Source organism: Haplochromis burtoni, unplaced genomic scaffold (assembly GCF_018398535.1).
Source record: "Haplochromis burtoni strain Fernald_Lab_line unplaced genomic scaffold, NCSU_Asbu1 Contig_402, whole genome shotgun sequence".
In the NCBI taxonomy this organism is placed as follows: Eukaryota; Metazoa; Chordata; class Actinopteri; order Cichliformes; family Cichlidae; genus Haplochromis; species Haplochromis burtoni.
In genome coordinates this window covers 16,917-35,539 of record NW_024582763.1, presented here as the reverse complement: position 1 = coordinate 35,539, position 18,623 = coordinate 16,917, and the positions used below count along the sequence as shown (strand labels likewise).

Here is an 18,623-nt window from a genome sequence, read left to right as displayed (position 1 = left end):
GACAGCTTCACAGGTTTCTATTGACAAGCTCCGGTCCTTTCCCTCCTTCCCTCCCTGCACTCGTTCCTCTGCCACGTGAGGCCCTGTCGAGCAGTGTGACAGTAGTGGAAGTCCTGACAGGCGTACTGTAGTCGAGTCATGCCCCGAGCCTGAACCTGCTTGCAGTCGTGTTGTGTTTTTGTCGGCGTGTCAGAGCCGAGGGACGCTGACTGATCTGCTGTCTGCGCGCTGTCAGCAGAGCTTATCCTCCTTACCTTTTCACCCTTTGTTCTGCTTGCTCTGCATGTGTGTGCGCGTCTGCCTCTGCATACATTTTTAAATCCTAGACCAGCATCTGCAGCGCCTACCTGACAAGTCTGTGTGACATTTGTATAGGACTCTGTGATTATGGATCAGAGTTTGGCAATTATCCTGCTTTTAAGTACTTTGAAGATTAAAAAAGTCTCCTGTAAGTTCTCAAGTTCACTTTTTCTTAAACTTTTTCTCAGTTATTTGACAAACGCAGGATGTGATGTGTTGTAGTGGCTAAAAAACGGACATTTGGAAACATGACTGAACATCTACACTGCACACACATGTGGGCATCCACAGCTTTAAACCTGGTTTACATGTTCCAAAAAAAAGGTTTTAGGTTCTATCTCTTTAAGACCGCCCACTTAAAGATCCCTTTCTTCTGATTGGCTGCCCTCACTGGTTTCCTGTTCTTGAACATCTGGATGTTAGTGACATCATCATGCAGTATGAAGAAAGGTCTGCAGTTGCTCTTGTTTCATCATCATCATTATTATTATCATTATTATTATTAGGAAGTTAGGGATGTGTAGAAATTCTAGTCCCGTCCTTCCAAATATAAAACGCATGTTAGCTTCAGTGCAACACGTTCAGCTCTTCAGCTGCGGTGACTTCCTTCTCACTTTCTCGCTGTATTAACATTAAATTTAATGTTTAATTCCAAATGCAACACAACATTAACCAAAGTAGACATCAAACTGTCAAAGAACCGCAGATTGATTTCTGCAGTGGAAATGAATCTGACTTTTGCAGGCATTAGTAATCTGAATTATTATAATCATTTTTTTCAACCCATAATTTTGCAGACTATAATTATCTGAGGATGCAAAGCAGCCAGAAAAGTATTTCATCCAACATTAAGATCCCACCTAAAAGTAAAATAGTGTGTTTATCTCCTGTGATCCAGGTTATTACAGGAGCTTTGAAGGCTTCACAAACGTTCGTCTCCAGCTGTCGGAGAAAATAGAAACATTTCTTCATCCGTGCGTACGTGTCACAATTTGATGCAGGCATATAGAAACTCAAATTACAGAGCAGACTTTTTGGGTTTACAGCCTGTTGTCTTTATAGCAGCATGCGTATGTTTAGCATTTTCAGTGTTCGCTCTGCCAGGATAAACATAGACCCTTTTAACAGTTTAATTTGCACTTTTCAAAAGTAGCGAAACACGAACAAACAACTCGGATGGTCCAAAAACAGCTTCTCTGTAAACCGCATCACTTTCACCAACGCACAACAGTGCACTTACAGACGGAGGTCAGTGGGGTTTCAAGGTGTGTTAGTGTGTGTGCATTTGTGTGTACTGCTGCTGTGAAACCAGCAGAGTCGCTGACGGCAGCCTGGTGGTCTGCTGCGATATTGGGAGAGGAGGGGTAATGGTGTCGAGGAGCCACTCGGAGGAGACGGGCGGCGTTTTATCCGCCTCGCAGTTCAGCTCTCGACTGTCCGTGATGGTGACAGTAATACCTGTGTGTGTGTGTGTGTGTGTGTGTGTGTGTGTGTGTGTGTGTGATTATAAATAGTGATGTCACTCAGTGAGATAATCTTAGTCTCAGTCTACTCTGCTGGTTTGTGTCCCAGTTCCAGCTCAGGCTGTGCAGCTGCTGTAACACCGTCCTGTGGGAACAGTGCAATGTGCTCCCTGTGGGGTGTTTTTCCTTTAACATTAAATTAATTGGATGTGGCTCATTGCATTATTTTATTCCAGCCAAATATCCTTCAGTTCTTTTTTAACCTTATTAAAACAGTTTATTAGCTGCTGTGTGTTTTAATGCACATTTAAATGCAATTTAATAATAATAATAATTTAATTATATAAGTGCTGGAAACAGTTCAAATATAGTTGTACTCTGTGATATTCTGTTCCTGTTCTGTGGGGCTTTTTAGCCTCCCTTGGTGAAGGTGCAAAGGTCAAAAATCCTCTTTGACAGAAAGAAAACGGCTGAAAGAGGACAGGCCTGTGCCTGGACTGGTGACTGAGAGGAAGGAGAAAAGAAAAGACCATAAATAAGTTCACATGTGAAGTAAGAGAGAAGTCGTGCGAGGTCTCCCAGCAGTCTGAGCTGTAATGTTAAATCCTTTGAGCTGTTCTTGTGTGTTTAATGTTTGTGCACTGTTGGTGCTCGGTGTTATTCAGCTGTTCCTGTGTCAGTGTGTGAGCACCGCACTGACAAACATGAAGAACAGCTCGGTCATGTTACGGCTTCACAGGAAGAGGGCGCTGTTCTCCTACTTTCTGCAGGCCGAGACGTCTGCAGGGCTTCTAAATGCTGCTGATGTTTGTGAGGAGTCATAATCATCACAGATATTAATATTAATTGCGTCTTTATTAACAGCATTTATCACTTGTTTTGCATTCATGTTTGGACCTCTAAAACTTTAAACGAGTGGCTGTATCTCTTCCTTCTCTGCAGCTTCACCTCGCCATCAGTAAGACGAGCGCCAAAGTGTTCATTGACTGCAAGATGGTGTCTGAGAAGACCGTCAACGCAGCAGGAAACATCAGCACTGATGGGCTGGAGGTTCTCGGTAGGATGGTCCGCTCCCGAGGGAACAAGGACAACTCTGCACCGGTGAGAGCAGCACGCACACAAATACTGTGAACTGCAAAGGAAGCTGCTGGTTTGAGCCCCTGCTCCCTCTAGTCTGCATGTTGAAGTGTCCTCGGGCAAAATACCGAACCCCTGATGAGTCCATGAAATAGTGAGTGTTGGAAACACTTTGAGTGCTCAAATATAAGAACCAGTCCACACATCGTGGACGTTAGTCTGCTATAAAAATGAAATATCAAAATGTTTCTGCGTGTTTCGGCCTTTTATGTGAGCCCAGAATAAATGTCAGAGTAAATCTCATTCAGTTACATTTAAGGACCCTGCAGTAAGTCAGAGAAAACCCCAAACAATCAGATGACTCCCTGTGAGCAGCACTTGGTGACAGCTGGAAGGACGAACTCCCTTTAAACAGGAAGAAACCTCCAGCTGAACCCGGCTCACAATGGGGCAGACAAAGATGCACTGTGGGAGCAAACCAGAGAATAAAATTCATTACTAATGGTTAAATGCATCTGAACTGTTGTGACAAAACAAACATTTAGCTGCTGAAAAAGTAGCAAACGAAAACTGTTGTGAGCCAGCCTCATATCGCCTTTGGGCTTTTGGAGCCTTGACCTGACTTTTAAAAAGTTATTGGAAATAAAGCTCTATGCTGCTAAAAAATTACAAGAAAAATAGATATTTGCAAAATTCTGCCTAAATATGTATTTTACCTGGTTAATGTGTGGCGGGCAGGGCGTGGTCTGCAGCGCCACTGCAGGGGAGGAGGACGCACCTGAGCAGCACCCACAATCACGCCTCGCCGCCTTAACGTCTGTGCCATCTATGCCGTTGTTGTTGTTGGTGTGTGTCGGGCTGTGGGCTGAAACGCTACAGCCGGCTGTGTGCGTACAGCAACCGTGTGAGAAAAGTGGTCAATAAAGAGATGCTGTAAAGCGCGTTCATGCAAACATCGTGGGGTCTGCTGTGACATGTTTACAACGGGACTTCTGCTCCTGAACCTCTGCGCACAGCGTCTGCAGGTCGGGGCTTTCATCCTTACGCAGGACTGTAAGCTGTCGTCTGTGAGGCGTGTTTGTTTTAACACAGTTCACAGTGGAGCTGCTGACATAATGTGGATCCGAAGATCCATAACTGACCTACCTGGGGTTGAAAGTCTCCATAAATGCAGGCATTTAGGCGGGGACACCGGCTTCCACGAGTGTGACGCTTAAAAAATAGTTTTATTTTTATTTCAGTATCGCAATTTATTTTCCCAAACCACGCGGAGCCGCAGTATAAGCACTAAAGAGCCGCAGGCTGCCAACCCCTGGAACAGGCCTACACCCGGGGACAGAGTATGGGTGCACGTCATGCCCTCCTCAGACCCAAATCCACCACTGTCAGCCTTCCTGTGGTTTACTGCACATGTGATACATGAATTCTAACACTCGGGGTTTCATCACATGCGTGCTGCACTTTGTTCACTCTTTTTTTCTCCATCTTTCCTCGAGCAGTTGTATCAATGCAAACAAATCAATTTCCGGCCTCTCCTTCAGAAATAGCGGCGGCACAGAGGCCGTGTCTGATTGTTTGATCTCCCTTTGAAGAGAAAACGTGCAACGCCGACTTTGCTCCGAAGCTGCAAAACTCAAGCGTTTGTGTCAAATAAGCAGCGTAATTATTTACTTATTTATTTTATTTCCCCGCCAGGCACGGCCGTGTCAGCGCCCAAAACGAAGCAATCGAGTACGGATTTATACTGGTGTCAAAATGGCAGTGAGATAAGGCGCAGCTTTTCATTTTCACTCATGCAAAATTCCTTGTGCGTGCATTCAGACCCGCTATGATTCAGCAGCCAAACGCACAAAGAAGCCCTCGCACACACGACGCCAGGCGCTGCCACACACTCCCGCTCTCGCAGGCAGCTCTGCTCGCTCACCTCACTCTGACTTTTGGCAGTTTGGAGGGCGGAGCCCAACAACTTTGATTGACAGGTTCAGTTTTACACTCGTATTAAACTCAGCTTCATGGCATCGGCACAGCTGCTGTTTTGGATCGTACGTGTTTACAGTGAAGTTTGCAGAATGAAGCATCGGCAGGTTTTTGCAGGTAGCAGCAAACAACCATCACAAGATTACTTCTGTTCTTAGAAGATTAGAAAAAAGGACACTTTCTGGCCTCAAAGTTCAAACAGTTTTATGGATTTTGGCCTCCACGAGCGTTTAAATGTGTTCGACTCTGGTTTTTTAACTATTTCCCACAATCCAAGACAAGATGCAGACGCTGTGCTTTAAAGCCCGTGAATCGTAGGGTGGCCCTGACCAATGCTCTCATTTTACACCTCCAAATTCTCCACACTTAATTAGACAAGCAGAGAACAGGCATTTGAAAAGATTCAAAGGAAGGTGTAAACTGGGGTGATCTTCCCTTTCTTTATGGGTGCAATACAGGATTATGGTGAAAAGCCACACATGCTCAGCACCAAAATGAGTGATTTATTAGTGATTAGTTGCAGTGAGTCATCAGCAGCTTTTTATGTGCCAGGTAAAATAAAAATGCCTGCTGAGTCCCATCAGCTGATCATAATTAGCTTTTATTGATCCTCACTGACGTCCTGATCCAGCCGTGCTTTGAACTACCTGCAGTTCTCAGTGCGTCTCTGTTCAGTCATGTGTTTATCATTTGTGCCCCTGTGTGAGTTTGGCTGCTTGCAGACCCGTGTTAGCTGTTTGTGGTGCAGTGGTCACTGTCACTGTCGCCTCACATTGATAAGTCTGTGGGTTGGAATCAGCTTTATGTGGACCTGTGTGGGTTCTGTGGCAGGCCAGGGTCCTTCCACCCTATTAGTAGGTGTGTCTCTGTTTCTCTCTGTCATAGACACCTGGCAGCTGATTGGCTGTTGTTCATACCTGATGTGGATTTCATTCCTTTCTCTCCTTCTCTGCAGTTTCAGCTCCAGAACTTTGATATCGTCTGCAGCACCTCGTGGGCCAACAGAGACAAGTGCTGTGAACTTCCCAGTCTGGTGAGGTCAAAGTCTGAAGCAGTCTCGATGTTTGCTTGTTTAAAGCAGGAGGAGATGCCCTGGAAGCTCCTAAGTGCTCATTTACACACAGTTTATTAGCACTGCCTGCACCAAGGTGACAGTTTCAATCTATTTGAGACTGAGAGAGAGATTTTTCCATTACAGTAATTTTCTTGATAGCATTCGGGGTTAGAATGAGTCATGTTTGCTTCCATTTTCACTGTAAAACCATTGAAAGCAGTCGTTTAGACTTAAACTGCCTGCCTGGTTTTATTTGGATCTTTTCATGACACCAAACCAACACCAGAGTGTGTCGGGAAGCAGCTGCTCTCAGGCGTCTGTGGCTAACGTGTTCTGCACAGTCGTGCAGGCTGAGGTCTTTACTGCTGGGGCCGAAGGTTTCCAAGCAGAACGTAGTGAAGTAGCAGCATGACTGAACCTGACAGTCACTGACTGCTGTGTGCCACAGTGACTGTAGTCTGAAAATATCTGAAATTCACATCTGAGACGGAGAGCTTTGTCATATTTCCACCTTGTTTGGTTTGTTTTTTTTAATCACGATTCATGCCATTACATTTTCTTTGTTTTCTATTCTGTTATTATATTTATTTATTTGCTTTTGTTTTTTCTTTGTGTCATCCTCATCATGCTGTGGTCATCCAGAGGAAGGAGGTAGACTGCCCGGCCTTGCCTAAAGCCTGCACCTGCACCCAGGACAGCAAAGGCCCTCCAGGCCCTGCTGGACCACCAGTGAGACACACACACACACACACACACACACACACACACACACACACACACACACACACACTTTGGTTACTGGGCAAGTCTCACCTCTGCTGCATTGCATTTCATTGTCTGCTTGCTTACTTGAATGAAACATGGACAACGACCAAACGTGATCGCACATCTGCATCACAACAATGACACAAACATCATTTTTCCTGCACTTTGTCACCTCACATTTTACTCACATTACATGTTTCTTTGATATGGTGAAGAACAATCACCAAACGGGTAACTTTTTGTACCACTGCCAAAAGCACCATGACTCTAATATACCACCTGGTATTTAAAGAGTATGCAATTTCATTTCTCACCAGCAGAGAGCGACAGTGAGACTTTTTTGCCGACCTGTCATTATCCATATACTAAACACACACAAAATATGGAGGGCCAGGAGTGACAAAATGAATGCATTAAAAATGCCAATAAACAATGAAATACAAAAGTCAATAATTAAATAAAAATTTAAATAAATAAGTAATGTATTACATGTTTTAAATTAAATGACTGGACATTTAATTAATTATTGAAATATTTATTTAATAAATGAATTCCAATTTTAATTATTTAATGAAACATTTAATTCATTCAGTTTGTCACTCCTGGCCCTCCATAAAAGCCATTCATTCATGCAGTCACAAAAGTCTCGTCTGATCTGAGGTCATATTCAAATGGTCTTGCACCCCCTCCGCCTTGTGGAGGGTGGGGCAGAGCATTTGTGGCTCCCGGGAGAGGCTCACGTGCGCCGTGGTGTTTTTTTCCCCGGACGCGGTGAGTGGCGGCGAGCTCCGGAGAGGCCGGCAGCCCTCTCGAGCCATGGCAACCCGCCGAGTCACCCGCTGGAGCGATCCTCGTCTGGTGAAATACCACTACTCTTATCGTTTTTTCACTTCCCCGGTGAGGCGGGGAGGCGAGCCCCGAGCGGGCTCTCGCTTCTGGTGTCAAGCGCCCAAAAGTCCAATAACAGGACAAAACACCAACATCCTGTTTTATGTTCCGTTTACATTTCTTTAGTGGAATTCCTTTTTTTTTACTTTCACTTCCTGGCAGATTAAACCTTTTTTCTTGCACCATGACTCATCTGTCAGCTTTGTGGGTTATAAAGTCATCTGTCCTCACCTTCAAACCTCAGCAGCAAACCTGGTAATCGTGTGTTTCTAAGCACCTCCTGCTGTTTGTGTATCTAACAGGGAGGCCCAGGAATCAGAGGAGCCAGAGGAGAACGTGGAGAGCCAGGCCCTGTGGTGAGTTGTTGGTTTAGCCTATCAGAAACCACGGCTGTGTCCGATGGGCCCGCCTTCAGCACGTTGCTGAATAATATCAATAATATCAACAGATGTTATCAAGAAATCGCATTTATTCAGTTTCTCAGAGTAAACACACACATCCATCATGCTCGTGTTCATCCTCGTCCTAAAGAGACAGAGCCGATATAACTCACCCACGTCCCAACTATTCACACTCAGAAACACGCAGAATCATTTCTGATCAGTTTAATAACTTCAGCAATAGTTTATAGATTGAAAAGAATTAGGATGCAGAAAGCTGTATACATAAATTTACAAAAACACTTTTATAGATATTTTTTCAAAAGTTATTATTATTATTATTAAATCCCTAATTTAAACAGAGTTCAATCAAATCATTTTTTCCAGAAAGAGCTGTCTGCAGAAACAATAAATAAATACAATAGTAATGATGATAATAACATGAAACAAACGCACAGATAAATAAACATCAGGGAGGTCAATCAGTCGATTAAATTGGAAAATAAAAATAGCTTCTTTCCATATTTTCAGTAATTGTCGGGTTTACACACACGCGAGTTCTTGATGTGACCGCTCTCATGAGCTCCTCCCGTCACGGCGGAGCAATCGCCGAGCCACACAGCAGGCCATCTTTAGGCATTTCGCCCTCCAGTATTCTCTATGTGTAGAAAAATATGAAAGCTTCTAAGTGTCGACTCAGGTTTTATGCAGTTAAGACAACAAATGTATTAGTGAGTTAGTTTCAGAGCATAATTAATATATTCATGCAACTCCTCCCTCTGCGCTCCGCTGCACAGCCTACATGTTAAAGGTCATTTCCTGGTTGGGCTCTTGCTGTTTTGAGCCACGCTTGATGGCGTGCTCACTGTTGCTGTGCCTGATTGTGGTTTAGATACGACGATTCAGTTTCCTCGAACAGCCTCAGAGCTCCGGGCACGCCCACCTCTGCACAGTTAGTGTTTCATGCCTCGTGTTCCACTATCACAGCGCTGCTTTGTGACCTGCTCTAATTTGATGCTTTGTCAGATTCATCTCTTGCAGTGATGTCTTGCAGACTTTTAGCTTTTCTTTCAAAAGCAAAGGTGTTCAGTTTTCTGTCATTACAAAGTCAGAGGCATCATCGTTCGTGTTTATAGACACCTACATATCTGAGTTTTCTTCCGTTGCTTAAGAACCAGCTGCTGCTTGTACTAAGCTCACTTCCTTTCTGGCTCAACATGATTTTATCTGGGTGACTGCAGAGACGTCAGAGGACAGTTTTCTGCACTTTTTTTCATATTGCAGATTTAAACTTCTTGATTAGTTTTTATTAAAGTCACGCTGCTTCAGACAAACGCACTCACCTGTTTTTCGATGCTGTTCACAACGATCAGGTTTCCTCCCTTCTTCTCACAGTCTTCTTGGCTCTTCTGCAAAGCGGACACTATGATGTATTCATAATAACAGCTGCAGCCGACCTTCACCCATCCTGGAGGACAGCCGTTCCCTGAAAACATACCGACACCCTCTTACTCCAAACTCCTGTCACGTGTCTTTGCTCAGTTAAAATGGCTTTAAATGAACATTCTGAGTTCTGTGTGTTCCACATTTTAGGGAAAGTGTAAAACCTTTCTCAGTCGCGTTTGAGGTGTTGTTCACTTCAGTGATGTTTGTGAAAGAGCCTTAAAAAAGGAAATAAAATGTGAAACGCAGTAACTGCTTCAAACTGCAGATGAACACTGTTGTTTCAGTTACTGAGGGGAAAAAAAAGCTTTGTAACCTCTCTCAGTTGCGTTTCGCTCGGGTCGATCATCTGGGAATCCAAAATCAGGCCAACCATCAGTTATGTTTGGATTCTCGAAGTCTGAGAAGTCTGGACACGGAGAACCAAAGAAAACTTGTTATGAAATAATTGTTCTTCAGCCTGTGAACTCTGCTGTCACTGGCTGTGAGTTTGATTTTCCTCTCTTACCTGAGCATTGGCTCTTCAACTTGGTCATTTCCTCATTTAATTCATCCAATTTTATTTTGAGCTCGTCTCTCTGCAGGGTCACTGAGATATCTGCAGAGGAACGTGCTCATGTGAAACTTTAACAAACGTTTGTGTGTTTATTTTTTAAATTAACAGTTTGAAATCATTAAAAAGTTCAGCACTTCTCTGGGAACGATGAGAGCGTTGCTGTAATGTTCTCATCGTTCCCAGAACAGTTTGCTGGATGCTGAACACTGATCGTAAACAGCGCAGCACGTGTCGGCCCTCACAGCGGAGTCCTGTCAAAGTCAGCGTGAGCAGAAGAAACGTTCCCAGCACTGCAGCGATGACTCGAACGTCTCTTCTCTTCGCTGAATGTTTCTTTCGAGCACGTCGACCTGTAGAGATGAAAAGCGCAGTAACTATACTTCGTTCAGCACGCGGACTTTTAAATGAGCTGCTCTTCTCAGTACGAGGACAGATGTTTGCTGTATGACACATTTATTTATTTCATGTTTAAAATAAGACATCATCCATGTTTTATTTGCGTTTACTGCCAGGCCATGAGTGTACTTATTCATGCTTACTGGTTTTCTGTGACCCAGTCCTGGTGGCGTGGGCTTCAAGCTCTCCGATCTCCGCTTTGTTTTTCTCTCCACCGTCCGCTCGGACTCCTCTGCTGTATCTCACATGTTGGTTTCCTGTGGACATCTTGGGCGAAGTAAAAGTCTCGTCCGTCTGCTTCTGTCTTTGTCACGCAGCTGTTTTTAGAGACGAGCATGAAGGAAGTAACAGCTACCCACAAACACAACCGCACACACAAACACTCTAATAAATGCTGTTACAGCCACTCTCTCTCTCTCTGTGAGTTAAAGTGTAGGATCTAAGAAATCATTGACGTATCACTTCCGATCCTCTGACCTCAGGCAGGTGTCCACTCGGACACTAATGACAGAGAGGTTGTGTTTGTCACAGAAACATGCAGCTGTGAGTCATGAAACTCTTTTTGACTTTGTTAAAATGGTTACTTTTGGTATTTTGGTGAATAAAAACGAGTGAAGGTCTGTTCACCAGAGTTCATCAGAGTCTTAAAGCACATCTGTGTTGAACGTCTATCAGATAAAGATCCAGATTTCCCCCGCTCACTGTGAAAACATGAGCACCACACCGCGCTTGCATTTCAGTCGTATGTAAAAATCTTTTGTTATGAAAATTCTGTGCGAGCAGCTTTTCAGTCATGCAAAACGTCTTTCAGGAGAGAGAAGTTATAAAATACTGTTTCATTTATGAAAAGTATTGTTTTTTCATAAATGAAACAATGTTTCAAAAATATTGAAACATTGTTTCTCTTAGCTCGCTCCTATCGTTACTCTTCCCTCCAGATACCAGAGAGCACTCTGTCTCTTTAATTATGTAAAATGTAGAAGTAGAATGATGTCATTTGGTGCACATAGAGGTGTTTATGAGGGTTAAGGAGTTAGTTATTTGGTGGTTACATGTTTTGATATTTACATGTTTACTTAACTGAATGTTTACACTGTTACATTCAAACAGTTATAAGTTAGTGATTATAACACTTATACAGTTATAAGTGATTCCACCTGGTTGGTTTTCCTGCATTTATCCGAGTGCAAGATTTCCTGGCTTCTGAGTTGCCAGTGAAGTATCACGATGGCTGCACACAGGAAGTGCTCTTTTTTATGTTGAGCTGTGCAGCGAGTAAAGGTGCTGCTAAGAAACTTATCAGTCTCCATCTTGCTGTTTCTAATAGTGTAGAGAGATTCTGAACCACGTGGATAAAAGTAGTAGTTCCTGGTCTTGAGGCTTCCATGGAAACAGAAGAACTTAAGCAGAGACCTAAAGGCCAAGTATCAGAAAACCCCCCACGGAGCAGGACACGTGCTCCTCCATCCTCTCTTTAAAAGATCAGATCTGATTGTTTTCTCTCTGTCTTGAGTTTTGTAGTCTAACTTTTGTACTATATGGAAATTGGTAGAGCGGGTCATTTTGTGTTTGCTATGTGTTGGTGTTAGTCTGTAATATAAGGCAGTAAACAGGAACAGGAGTCTGGGCTTCCTTAAAGGAGCTGTAATTGCACAATGTAACTAAAGGTTCCAACACTAGGTGGCAGTGTTTTATCAGAAGATATCAGCGTCGTTGTGCCAGCATTGAGAAACGGTCTGCCCTGTGAGTGTGGTGCTTAGTGCTGACGGATTTGTGTTCAGGCTTCCTGTCTGAGGCCTTTCTGTGTCGTTTGTCGTTCCACAGGCCAAACACACACTCGCTAAGCTGTGATCCTAAACGGGCCCTAGGTGAGCCTGCCTGTGTTGGTCCTGAGCCTGTGTGGGGGGCACCCTGCCTCACCCCGTAACAGCTGTAGTCAGCAGATTACATCATCTGTTGATGTTTGTGGTCTTTCTAACCCACTGTAATCCACAGAGGTGGAAAGCAGCTCCCCACACCTCTCCACTGTGTTTATTCCACTCTCTGAAGTCATAGTGAGTGGACACTGCTTCACTGATCAGGTCTACATTATCAGCGGTCCCCAACCCCCGGGCCACAGACTGGTACCAGTCCGTGAGTCGTTTGGTACTGGGCTGCGCTGAGGCTTCGATGTGAAATTCATGGTTTTCGGGGTTATATCAATTTTTAGCTTTTTATTTTAAATCATTTTTATCATTAACTTGGTTTCCCCGGGTCTCTTCCTGTGTGTTATGATTAAATCTTATTGTTTTGGCACCAGTACTGGTTTTATTTTGTTGCATTTATCCGTGACACCTTATAGTCCGCTCCGTGAAAATATTGTCAGACATAAACTGATCCATGGTGCAAAAAAGGTTGGGGGCCGCTGACTTAGAAGACATGAACATGATTTATTGAGATACGATGGAGATTAGAGTCCGATGACCTCGTCATGGCAGGACAGCTTCTCAGCGGTGGGAGGATTTAGGAAAGGACCTCCCTGTGTGAGGTGGAGATGGGAGGAGGCGGGGTGCATGAAAGAGAGTCCGAGAGGGAAATAATGGAGAGCACAGATTTACACCACGCGAAGCAGAGTTTGATCGGCTCCATGAAAGATGATTGGACTAGAGTAATGATGTCATTACTGAGGTTGACAGCGTGATGGGAAATCTAAAAACTATTTTAATTTACAGTTCGTGCCTTCAGAGGCCAACTATTAAGCCAGTGTAATGTGTATGTGCTAGCATGTAACCTGAACCACCACATGCCGCAGTGTGCACAGCATAAACTCATTTTCACTGCCAGTGACTAAAATACATAAAGCTCAGCACTGCAAAGTTATTGGACAGTGCAAAACACACTCAACAGTTAACATGTACAGTAATAGTTAATGAACTAAAATGCAACAAAAAGACAGAACAATGCAAATCACAATAAAAGAATAGAAACTGGCATAAACTGACAATGTTGACTGAAAACTGACCACCAGAGGAGACGCGTGTTTTTTCTGGTTGATTAGACTTTCACACATTGTTTTGTGTATTTTAATCCTTTTTAAGTAGAGAAGAAAAAATGCCACTGCATCCAGATTCAGAGGAAATATGGAATGAGCTCAAGTTCTTATGTGAACAGTTACAGTGTCGGTCCTCTCGCCTCTGAACGCCACCATCGCGTATTTTAAATCTAACAAATCAGGTGTGATTGAAGTTCAGACTTTCAGCTTTAATTCAAGGAGTTTAATAAATGTATGAAACAGTTTAGGACTCACTGACAGTTTTTACATAATCCCTGATTATTAAAGTTCTGTGGTTTTCAGTCTGGGATTTCACAACAACAGACTTTTGTTGACTTTTCAGTAAAACATAAAGGTCAGAACACCGTTATGTCAGTTTTACCTTCACACAGCTGTACTGGGACTTCAGTTTCTCTATTAAAATCCTTGGTAAGGTTTAAATCTGATACAGTGCAGTTACATGTTACACATGTCAGACTGAGAGGTGACCAGCAAACTCTCAGTAGATGTCTCTCTCACAGATCCAGTGTTTCGATCCAGTGTTGGTGTAGTTCCATGTTCCTTGTAGATCCATAAATACTTTGAAGTCATCCTTAGGATCTAATTTTGCACCTGGATTCCAGCCTCTGTTGAACAAGTACAATGTTGTTACAGGTAAAACCCTGAAAACACCACAGAGTATTTTGCAGAGAGCTCTTAGCAGTGCTTAGAAGCCCACATCAACATATTCTCCTGCTGAACTATTTAACTTCCATTTGTCTTCCCAGTATTCCCATTATTACCAGTTATGCAGTTTTCACACATGAACTGCAGCTCTGAACATTTCTATGCAAAATGATGCAGGACACATGAGAACCATATACTGTAAATAAAAGATGGACGTTGCCACTGTGACATCACCCGTTAGTTACAAAGCCGTGTTTTTAAAGCCTCCTGAGGATCTGGCCTTTAAATCCAGGAACATCACATCCTCATCAGTCACCTTGGTAACCACACAGTCCCCTCCCACTAAAGCGTACCTGCTTTATCACCTGGTTTGAACATTAACAGGAGAATAAATGATTAAATGAAGATCACTGTGTCCTGTAAATCTTAAACTGAGACCATGGACTCATAGAAAAGTGTTCATGAGGACTTGGATCACTGCAGCTGAAGGACATTTTCTCACAGACTTCAACACAAGCTGACCTGTTTATGCAGCCACAGGAGACGCCCCCTGCTGGCTGTTAGAAATAATGCAGATTTAAGGGATTTCTACATTATCTTGGTGAGAACATAAAGGTTCAGTGTAGTCAGATCAGACCTGAAATGATCTTTAACAAACAGTAACTGTGTGGTGTGAGCGAGTGGGTGTCATGTATCCTGCCTCCTGCACGCTCTCTACAGACAGCAGCAGCTCCTCCATCAAGTATCTCCAGCTGGGACAAACTCTCTCCTGTTCTGTGCTACATGGAAAAAGCGTCCCGTCCTGATTCTGTGACAGTGTTCAGAGTTCATATGTGTAAACGCCCATAGCTTTTATCCAGGAGATAGATCACAATTTTATAAACTCTAAATTAAATTTCTCACGTATGTGCTAGTGGTGATCCGTCCACCCACTTCCACTCCCACGTCTTTAACCAGTCTTTTGTCTGTGCCTTTCTCTCCAGACCGATCCAGAATTCTCCACGTTTATTCAGCTCTCTGAAAAATTCCTGACAGTTTGTCAGAAACGGGAATGGATTAGTTTTTTGTAGATTCATGTTTCAGGTTTTTTTCATTTTGTTAATTTTTACTAATCCAAAAAATAACCAACATGAAGATCTTACTCATAATTATTGATTTAGAGATTCCATATTTAAACAGATAACACTGAACAGCAACGAGAGACACAAAAACATATCACATGTACCGCCGCACATATTTAAATCATTCACGGACGACTGAGCTCTGACAACAACAGCACGTATATCACACATTTAGTATCTTACGTTAACAGTTATGACACACTTACATGTTTGCTCCTGGTCTTTATCACCAGCAGATCTGCTCCTCTCCTCTCACAGTCTTTCCTGCTCTCTGTCCAGTTTTTCCTCTCAGTAGAAATGTAGTAACAGCTGCACTCAAATCTTTTCCATTCTTTAAGAAATAACACATCATCAACATGAGGTCCAGTTTCAAATCATGTAATAACAGTTTAATAAGAGTCAGTTTGAGATGTTTCTCACCTGTGGTGTTCGCCTGTGTTTGGTTGTCGCTTCCAAACTGGCAGTTCATCCTTTCCAGATCCGACGTCAGCTTCTGATTCTCGGACGTCAGCTTCTGATTCTCGGACGTCAGCTCCACGTCTCATGAAAACCATAAAACGAGACAGTTCAGGATGTAAATACAAATCAGCTGCTGAAGGCTTTGACCTTTTGACCATGTTATTTAAATAAATGTGAGTCCTCACAGAATTTGTAGAAGACTGTAAGCCCCGCTGCCAACAGGAGACACAGTAGACCCAGTATCAGGGCAGGAACTCTGAACTGGTCTCGTCGGGCTGCTGGGAGGTGATACTGAGCGTGCGCTTCTACAACGTGAAGCAGAAGACACAGTTGGATTAAACACATTTAAGTTCCTCCTTCAGTTTATCTGAACAGATGAGATGAAAACATTTGATATTAGTGAAAACACCACGACACCTACTGCAGCAAGCAGCCACCAAACACCGTCTAACATGAGGGGAGATGCTAACAGGTGTTAGCTAGCTGCTTTTGGTTCATTACTACCTGACTGAGGAGAAGAGAAGGCTAACCTCATCTAACCATCTGCTGTTACTCTACCACAACTGTCTCAGAGCAACAATGACGTCACGGCTCCAAGCAAGCTAGCATGTTACAAATCTTCTTTGCTGATCGAATAAATAAACCAACAACATCTATTAAAATTTCCTGAAATTATTTCAGGCATTTTACTGATACTTTTCAGTGTCACTGCCATATCTCTGCTTTCAGGCAGCTTTGCAAACTGGTTGGTTTTAAAAGAAAATGCTAGTGTTTCATATAAAGTATGATCAGCCCACAGTTAATACTGCACTTTTATATCTAGCATGGACGTCTTGATTCTTGTGATTCTTACCTCCGTGTCGTGTTGAACGAGCCTTCTGGTCTGAGTAGACGACCGAAGTCTCGTAGATGTCGACTTCTCTCTCCAGTCTCTCCTCTCTGTCGTTTCTGTTGCCATATTTAAATTTAATGGTCAAATCTGGATCCTCGTAAATGTGGGAAGACATTTCAAGGTGTGCGGCTTCCAGCAGACTCAGTTTTCAGTACAGCAGAGCTGTTAGTTATGATGCTGCTGTCAGTTCTGTGTCGAGCTGAAAAGGTTTGAACAGGATGTCGAGAGGAAGCTCTGGCAGGAAACCATAAACACAGATATTTGATTTTTAATGATTTGGAATTATAAAAGTGTTGTTTTTGTTCATGTTTGCTTCTAAATGTATTAAACAGCTAAAACAAAACAAACTAGAGAAAGAGATGCTGGCGTGCAGTAAAAAGGCCAATGTGTTCGACTCTGTACGTGCTGTTTCTCCACTGACAGATGTGATGATATGAATGTGCCTCACTCGTGAGATAAAAGATAAAAAGGAGTAAAGTTTCATAGACCAATAAGAAACAGTTTGAAGGTCATGTGGCACATATGGAGGAAATGGCTGAATGATGTGGACGATCCAGCCGGACGTACTTACACTGTAACTCTGCATTTCACTAAAATCTAAAGACACGGAGTACTACACAGGAACAATTAAAAATAGGTTGTGATAATTGAGGAAATGATAATAAATGTAATAATTGTGAAAGCAGGATTATTCAGGCAGTCCTTTTAATAATTGGAATGATTGAATATTAATAATATTAATTCACCAATGTCATCAGTTTGGTACCAGGCACGCACATCTAATCTTTTTAGTAACCTCATTATGACAGACCATAGTCATGCTCATCAACAAACATTTGGAAACAACAAAACATTAGGCTCCGCCCTCTGCAGGGCCAGTGTCCAGGTTTTCTTAGTTTTTCGGTTGAGTTTTGATCTGTAGAAAGATTCTGTAGCTGTAACATTTCCCATGTTAGAAAAGCCAGTTACAAAGTAAAAGCATTTTATTATTTGCTTCAAGCTGAGCAAACATTAATGCTGCAAACAACAAAGTTCACTAATCAGCCCTAAATTTTACAGGAAACACAAATCCAAGAAATATTTAACAAGATTATTAAACCAAAGGGAAAAAGCAGACTGTTCACAAACGAGGCGTCTCTGACCTTTGATCAGTAACTTTTAATGTTCGTCTGCTTGCACAGATCACGTTCTGATCATTATGAGGGAAATACACCAAACTACGCTTCATCTTTAATAAGGAGTCTTTAAATAACCTCGGACTGGATTAATTTCTAGTTTGAACTTTCACATGTTTGTAGTGACTTTGACTGAAATGTATCACGTAGCTGATCATAAACCTACTTCCTCCTCTATGAACTCACAAACTGATGTCCTCCCGAGTATTTGAAGCCGTCTTCTCAGACAGCAGGACTCGTTGTTGGTGGAGTTATTGTGTTATTATTTCAGTTAAAGCACTGAAACTGATTCGGCTCACTGCTTCCACTGTTTGTGACTCTACCAGCCTGAGCTCATTTCCCACACAGATATTATAACTAGATCAGTTATGTGGTGTGTTTTGAGGTTTAGGTAACAGAATAGTATCGTATTAAAACGTAATAATGCACAAAATATAGTGAACTTAAACAAATCACTATAAAGGCAGAATTAAGTAATTAAATAATGAAATGATGCAAAGCCTTTTTATCCAGCCTGATAAATACAACACTCCCTGTTTAATCAAAGTCTGCTTTCCAGGTTTGTGTAAACTCCAGCAGCCATTGTAGCTGAGGGGTGAATGTTACTGTACACTGATACATGCACGTATTTGAAAATGATTAGAGCTGCTGTGTGTGGAGTGTCTCACCTTCTTGGATCTTGGATTGGCTCCGGCCACCCTGTGGTTGGTCAGTTGGTTCATGGGTCACCTGATAACCAGTAAATCTCTGGGAAAGTGTCCCACATGACCAGTTAAAGCCACCATCACCACCTCAGACTATCCAAACCTGCACATTTGCCTACATCACATCTGTGTTTTTAGCACATTAGCTTCAACTTTCTTTGTCCTGCTCTCTTTAGGGACCAACTGGTCCTGTTGGAGATACGGGTCTTCCAGGACCTCAGGGACCCCCAGGACGGCAAGGACCCAGTGGACGCTCCCTTATTGGACCCCCGGTGG

General features: G+C 42.9%; 3 protein-coding genes across 3 annotated transcripts in view; 1 reads left to right on the top strand and 2 right to left on the bottom strand.

Annotated features, from left to right (window-relative positions):
- Positions 1 to 18,623, top strand: part of LOC102313124 (collagen alpha-1(XIV) chain) — a 173,032-nt gene that overhangs the window by 142,285 nt on the left and 12,124 nt on the right. The window contains exons 37-41 of the mRNA XM_042212952.1: positions 2,706 to 2,864; positions 5,773 to 5,850; positions 6,514 to 6,600; positions 7,827 to 7,880; positions 18,524 to 18,619. Of these exons, the coding sequence (XP_042068886.1) occupies positions 2,706 to 2,864; positions 5,773 to 5,850; positions 6,514 to 6,600; positions 7,827 to 7,880; positions 18,524 to 18,619 (474 nt within the window). The remainder of the gene's footprint in view (positions 1 to 2,705; positions 2,865 to 5,772; positions 5,851 to 6,513; positions 6,601 to 7,826; positions 7,881 to 18,523; positions 18,620 to 18,623) is intronic.
- LOC102308983 lies at positions 7,976 to 10,939 on the bottom strand. The gene is made up of 7 exons (XM_005944785.3): positions 10,443 to 10,939; positions 10,146 to 10,253; positions 9,856 to 9,945; positions 9,664 to 9,756; positions 9,512 to 9,565; positions 9,248 to 9,390; positions 7,976 to 8,562 (listed from the first exon to the last, which is right to left on the bottom strand). The coding sequence occupies exons 1-7, from the start codon at positions 10,564 to 10,566 to the stop codon at positions 8,497 to 8,499; spliced, it is 678 nt and encodes a 225-aa protein (XP_005944847.1). The 5' UTR covers positions 10,567 to 10,939; the 3' UTR covers positions 7,976 to 8,496.
- On the bottom strand, positions 12,688 to 16,879 carry LOC102308464 (CD209 antigen-like protein E). Its single transcript, XM_005944783.3, has 6 exons — positions 16,430 to 16,879; positions 15,762 to 15,881; positions 15,538 to 15,657; positions 15,324 to 15,448; positions 14,900 to 15,024; positions 12,688 to 13,956 (listed from the first exon to the last, which is right to left on the bottom strand). The coding sequence occupies exons 1-6, from the start codon at positions 16,581 to 16,583 to the stop codon at positions 13,830 to 13,832; spliced, it is 771 nt and encodes a 256-aa protein (XP_005944845.1). The 5' UTR covers positions 16,584 to 16,879; the 3' UTR covers positions 12,688 to 13,829.

Coding starts and splice junctions, on each gene's coding strand:
- LOC102308983 (XM_005944785.3), bottom strand. CDS start 10,566: ATGTCCACAGGAAACCAACATGTGAGATACAGCAGAGGAGTCCGAGCG. Junction 9,757..9,855: donor GTTGAAGAGCCAATGCTCAG/GTAAGAGAGGAA, acceptor CTCCGTGTCCAG/ACTTCTCAGACTTCGAGAAT. Junction 8,563..9,247: donor TGAACAGCATCGAAAAACAG/GTGAGTGCGTTT, acceptor TTCTACACATAG/AGAATACTGGAGGGCGAAAT.
- LOC102308464 (XM_005944783.3), bottom strand. CDS start 16,583: ATGTCTTCCCACATTTACGAGGATCCAGATTTGACCATTAAATTTAAA. Junction 15,882..16,429: donor TCGTTCAACACGACACGGAG/GTAAGAATCACA, acceptor TTCACGTTGTAG/AAGCGCACGCTCAGTATCAC. Junction 15,449..15,537: donor AACACAGGCGAACACCACAG/GTGAGAAACATC, acceptor TATTTCTTAAAG/AATGGAAAAGATTTGAGTGC.